The sequence below is a fragment of the Globicephala melas genome, chromosome 9, assembly GCF_963455315.2.
Source record: "Globicephala melas chromosome 9, mGloMel1.2, whole genome shotgun sequence".
NCBI lineage: Eukaryota > Metazoa > Chordata > Mammalia > Artiodactyla > Delphinidae > Globicephala > Globicephala melas.
In genome coordinates this window covers 35,827,072-35,832,473 of record NC_083322.1, presented here as the reverse complement: position 1 = coordinate 35,832,473, position 5,402 = coordinate 35,827,072, and the positions used below count along the sequence as shown (strand labels likewise).

The window sequence follows — 5,402 nt, the reverse complement described above, 5'->3', positions numbered from 1 at the left end:
TGATATAAAGTAAAAATGAGTTCAAATAGAGTGCTCACTAAATCATGGCTTGAGCTGTCCTTATATGAGCAAAACTGAATTGTTGCATATATCATTGAAATATTTCAATGATTTATTTTTCCTTACTTATATTTATATTGATGTTTTCTTTACAGAAACACTGTAGCAATAAAGAATTCTGTTCCATTAGATTCCTAATCTTAATTTTCAAGTACCAAATAAAAATAAAACCCCCAAACAAACAAAAACAATGAACAACAAACAAAAACAATAACAACTTTTCTGGTTTTGTCATAATGTAATTGTAAACCATTCTTCTTACAAGTTATGTATTTAGAATCCAAAATTTCTACCATGGCCCAAAATAAAATGTGATGTTTATATTAAAATTCTGAACCAACCAACTAAGCAGGTTTACATCTTTAAATATTACTGGCTTTGTAAGAATAAATAGGATAAATACGACAAAAGCTACCAAATAATGCTTTTGCAGATAATATTATTTGTCAGTTTATCAGCTTTAGGTTCCCCATCATTCATGCATTTTCAGTTCCAGAATATAGTAGCTACAAAAATAAAGAAACAAAACCATAATAAAGCTAGTCTTCCTATTTTGTGCTTGCCTCCCAATTAAAAAAAAAATTAACTGCCAAAAATGTAAAATTTATTCCAAGAAAAGTAACAGGCTACACAAGTAAATTTTGGCAAATGCAACTTTATATTGAAATTCACACATCTGTATCTTGAAGAATGAGACTCACAGACTCTAATGTATTTCTGAAATACTAGAAATCATATTATAAGCTTTCACAAGTTAAAACTGAAATAATTTAAACGACCAATACACTGAATGTGCAGAAAGTATAAACAAGACTGTGCCTTCGGTAGAATAAAGGCTTTACAAATTGTGCAGGATGTCATACTAAGGCTGTGGTCTCCCCTTGACAGCTGACTTAAAATATAAACACACATCAACTGCCTCCTTCTTAGAACACACTAGAATGGGTAGCACAACTCAGAAGAAAATCTCATTATCCCAGTGATGTGCACCTTAATTTTCAAACCATGTGAGGAAAAAGGAAAGAGTATTAAATGATCGTCCATGCACTTCCAGTTGCATGATCATGACCAGTTACTGATTCAATTTCCCATGACTCCAGTTTGCTCCAATGCTAAATAAGATGAAAGATACTAGATAATCCTTTAAGGCAACATGTGTTTATTCTGCATTATTAGAACTGCTCAGTTGAGACCGGTTGGTACCATTAATGTTGCCTCCCAGACCAGTATCTAGTATTTGTAAAATATAGATGAATTGGAAAAACTTTATACCAAATCAACAAAAACCACATAATACAGTTCGATGCTAGCAATTTCACTAGTAGGTAAGGAAAGTGGTATTTAGAAACAGTAATGTATTAATACAAAAAAAGTAAACTCTAATTGGAACCAATATACTGCTTTGGAATGCTCCCCAAAACTTACAAGGCGATTTTTTAAAAGTGTGGTAATCCAATAATTCATGGCATGTCTTTAGTGAATTACAGTACTTTAAGTCCCCAAATATTTTAGTCCTTGCAAAACAATAATAGTATGAAATGTTTTAAAGTCTTCAAACTTCTAAAATTAGTTTTTATCAACACATTTACCTCATGTCAACTTAATTTATTAAGATGTCCAATGCTAATTGGTTTTTTTTTTTGATGTTTTTTCGTAAGTAGTGATATACACAGCGTTTAGCACTGATACTTAGCACCTGCTACTTTCATTATCTAGTTTTCAACCACATAAAGAAATTTAGGGCAGTGGTTCAGTCCTTTCTTAATTACAAACCTTCGCCGGCAGTCAGCAGGATCACTCTGAGATTTAAAATAGGATTATAGGTGAACTATTGCAAAGACTGCAGAATGTTGCCCAAATCCTTATAACTGCTGATCCCATTCTTGATTTTCTTCTCAAGAAATGGCTACAGGCCACAATTGCTTAGCAGAGAAGGTTAGTGTTTCACAAGGCTAAAGATGTACAGATGCTCCTTCATATAACACAGTAAGGTTCCCTTGGTAACCTGGATTTTCTGCAGTAAAGAAGGGTTGTGCTGAAACAGCGCCTCAGCTCCCTGTTGGAGAAAATGCAGACAAAAGGATTGATTCCTGCTTGGGCAAAACTCATCCAGACAGCAGCTGTTAGAAATCCCCCTGGTACTACAGGCCCTCTTGCAAAAACTCTCCAGTAACAGGCCACCAGGTAGGGGCCCCACAAGGTTAAGAAGAGAAAAGTCATTATATAGAACATTCTGCTGATTCTTTTCTCCATTTTGAACTCATCTAAGACCAATAGCCTTCTTCTGCTCGTGGTGTTTGCATTTTGCCTGATGCCCAGCAAGGTGGGTGGTGTGGGACCCCTTCCAAATCCTGCTAGCCAATTGGCAGCTGCCTGGCCACTGGCTCCAGGGCCATGAAAAGTCCAGTTCTGGCTGACTGCTGCTACAAACTGGACTGGCTTCATTTTCCTTCGGTCGTGGACAAAAAATATCAGCTTGAGGTAGACAAGCTGTGTAGCTAGGAGGATGAGGGCAAGGAGCAGCATAAATCCTAAGGAATCATTAGCCCTGAAGGAGCGGTGTTGGAAGGTGCATTGATCTTCTTCCCTAATGAATGAGTAAGTGCCCACATCCAGAACTGGGGGGAATGCCATGGCCACAGACAGAGTCCACACCATGCAGATCACAGCCAGACACGTCCAAAAGGTCAGCCTCTTTGTATAGAAGCGGTGATGGGCAATAGCTAAGTATCTGGTGACACTGATACAGAAGAGCATGAAAGCAGTGTGGAAACAGGACAAAACCCCCAGAAAGGCAATCACTTTGCAAGTCAGAGTCCCATAAGTCCAGGTAGAGCCATTTTTGACAGAGTTGAATACAAATGGGAAACAAATTGCAGATCTGAGGATATCTGAACAGCAGAGATCCAACAGGAAGTAGTAAGGTGCTCTATGCAAGGTCTTATCTTTCACTAGCAAAATGGAGATCAGAAGGTTGCCCACCACGCTGACTCCTATTATGAAACCCAAGGAAGTCAGTTTCAGAAAGGCTGTTAGAGGAGAGAGATTTTGCAAAATGTTGTCAGCTGCATGGCTATAGTTCGCCATAGATGGATGGAGGATAAAGATACAGCCTCAGTCAAGTCTCATGATCTAGATATAAGAACAAGGAAAAGATATATCCATGCATTTTACTGAAAATGTAATCCACAAAGAGAACTGATCCGATCTGCAGTCATGCTTCCTCTTTTCTTCCATTTGATTTGCCATCAGAATATCTGGAAAAAAGAAAGAGCTATCAGTTCTAAAGTTAACAAGCAATGATGTCAGGCAGTGCTAACATAAAGCTGTTCATTTATGGGGAAGCAAATAAAGTTTTAATTTTGAATAATATTATTTGCTTTAGTATTTTTGCTTGAGATTTCAGAGAATTGGCTTGTTCAGTTTTCTGAGCTAGATGAATTTTAAAATGTCTCTATTTAAAAGAACATACATTTGATTGGGCACCTTTAGGAGAGAAGGAATAAAATGTTCCCCAATTGTAAAATATGCCAGTCCTGGAGTTAATCACTAGTGTTGCAATGGAATCTACAAGATTGCTAATAGGAGACAGAGAAGAGACAACCCACATTTATCTGAGGTCTGTTAGTATCTGTCAGTGTTTTCCCTGCAGCTTCTCTGCTGATATGGATCCAAAGAACCCTTCCAAAATATATGTCTTTTGACTCAAGTGCCACTATTCATGCTGCATATTATAAGAGGAATATTTGTTGATTCATCTTAAAGCATGATTTCAACATTAGACTTCTAAATTAATAGGAACTTGTCCCAGGATTTGATGTGATTTAATCTTTTGTCTTTCCCTCCCCCCCCCATTTTTGGCAAATCTTTTCTCTTTTAAACCCACATGATTATTAAAAATGGTTAATGTAAATATTGGTCAGGGAAACACCCAGAGGAATAATGCACTTACATTTGTAGACCGGGGCTGCCTGAATTCAAATGAATTTAACATGAACCTGTATTTCTTGGGCAATTAAGCTTTTCCCATTTACACTGATTATCTTCGTTGCAAATCGCAAGTGGCTTCATTTTAAAACAAAATGCACATTGTCTCCTAGGTGTTGGGGAGCCCCACCAGGGAAATCGGCTTTCTCTGTTATTCCCACCAAGCATGTTTCCTTTGCCACTTCTCACTTGCCCGGAATATGCTGATAGAAGCCCAGGCAACACTGCGTTCGATGATTTTAATTTCCCCACCGGTACATCCCCGGGTAAATACCGATCGCATCATGCAACATTACGAAACCTGAAATCCGCCACCCCTGGATTTATAATGGGGGGGTGGAGGAGGGGGAGGGGGAGAGAGACATGCATTACATACGCGAAGATGGGGAGAGATTGCTTCTGTGCTGCAAGGGAACTGTTCCCGGTGATTCGCAGTCTGATATTCCTCAGTCTTGCAACGCTTTCCAGAAATGGAGCTCTCAGTAAGCCCTACTGAAGATGCATTGTCTGAATGTACTTCCATTATGCAGTTTATTGTCAAAAAAAAAAAAAACAAAAAAAAAAAACCTCAAGGAGGGCTCTTTCCCGGTGAACCTGCAGTTTCATCAACAGTGTGCCCCCTCCCCCCAAACTTAACCGAGAGTATATCCTCCTACCTGTTGGTGTTGGATATCCCGACAGACTATAGCTTCTTCTTTCTATAAACTGCTGATTTTTTTTTTGCCTTAGTGCCTTGACTGAACATCCAGGCAGGGCTCGGCGGCGCCTGCGCGCTGGAGCCTCCTTGAGCTCCAGCCGCGTCCTCCCCTGTCGCAGCGGCACCGTCTCCCCCAGTAACGCAGGGGCAGCGGCGGCGGCGGCGGCAGCGGTGGCGAGGGCGGCGGCAGGGGGCTACCTCAGCCTCTGTGGAGCCAACAGGAGCCCCGACCCTTTTCCAGAGCGGGCTGGGTTTATTGAATGTCCTGTCCTGTTGAACTGGCAAAATTGGCCTGTGTCCCCTTGCGGCTGCTTCTGAACTTTTCCCTCCCTGCATTGGGAGTGGGGTTTGGAAAGGCTCGTTCAGGACCTCAGGCCCACCCTCTTCCCTTAGGGCAGCGCACCCCGGAGCCCGGGGTGCCCGCCTCCACCTCAGCTTCCGGGAACCCTCGCTTTCCCCATTTTCCTCCATGCTCTTTTAGGGCGGTCCAAAGCATTGGGAGCTTCTTTCAGCTTTCTTCTTTAATGATTTCCCCAGCTGACTGCATTTGCAGGTTAGCTTGGTGTGGGGGAGAGTGGAGGGGAGGGGAGAAAGGAAAAAGAAAGGAAAAGAAAAAAAAAATTTTTTTTAAAAAAGAAAAAAGGCATAGTCAGGAAAA

At 40.6% G+C, this 5,402-nt stretch overlaps 1 protein-coding gene across 4 annotated transcripts; it reads right to left on the bottom strand.

Moving 5' to 3' along the window:
- Nucleotides 1-220: 220 nt before the first annotated feature.
- Nucleotides 221-5,148, bottom strand: GPR85 (G protein-coupled receptor 85). 4 transcript variants are annotated; one of them, XM_060305390.1, is made up of 3 exons: nt 4,704-5,148; nt 4,424-4,563; nt 221-3,317 (listed from the first exon to the last, which is right to left on the bottom strand). In XM_060305390.1, exon 3 carries the CDS (start codon nt 3,145-3,147, stop codon nt 2,035-2,037), a length of 1,113 nt encoding a protein of 370 aa, XP_060161373.1. In that variant the 5' UTR covers nt 3,148-3,317; nt 4,424-4,563; nt 4,704-5,148; the 3' UTR covers nt 221-2,034. The 4 variants fall into 4 exon arrangements, with proteins under 4 accessions (XP_060161373.1, XP_030713456.1, XP_030713457.1 ...); XM_030857596.2 differs by having other exon boundaries at nt 4,424-4,539; XM_030857597.2 differs by having other exon boundaries at nt 4,424-4,536.
- Nucleotides 5,149-5,402: the final 254 nt, after the last annotated feature.

Coding starts and splice junctions, on each gene's coding strand:
- GPR85 (XM_060305390.1), bottom strand. CDS start 3,147: ATGGCGAACTATAGCCATGCAGCTGACAACATTTTGCAAAATCTCTCT.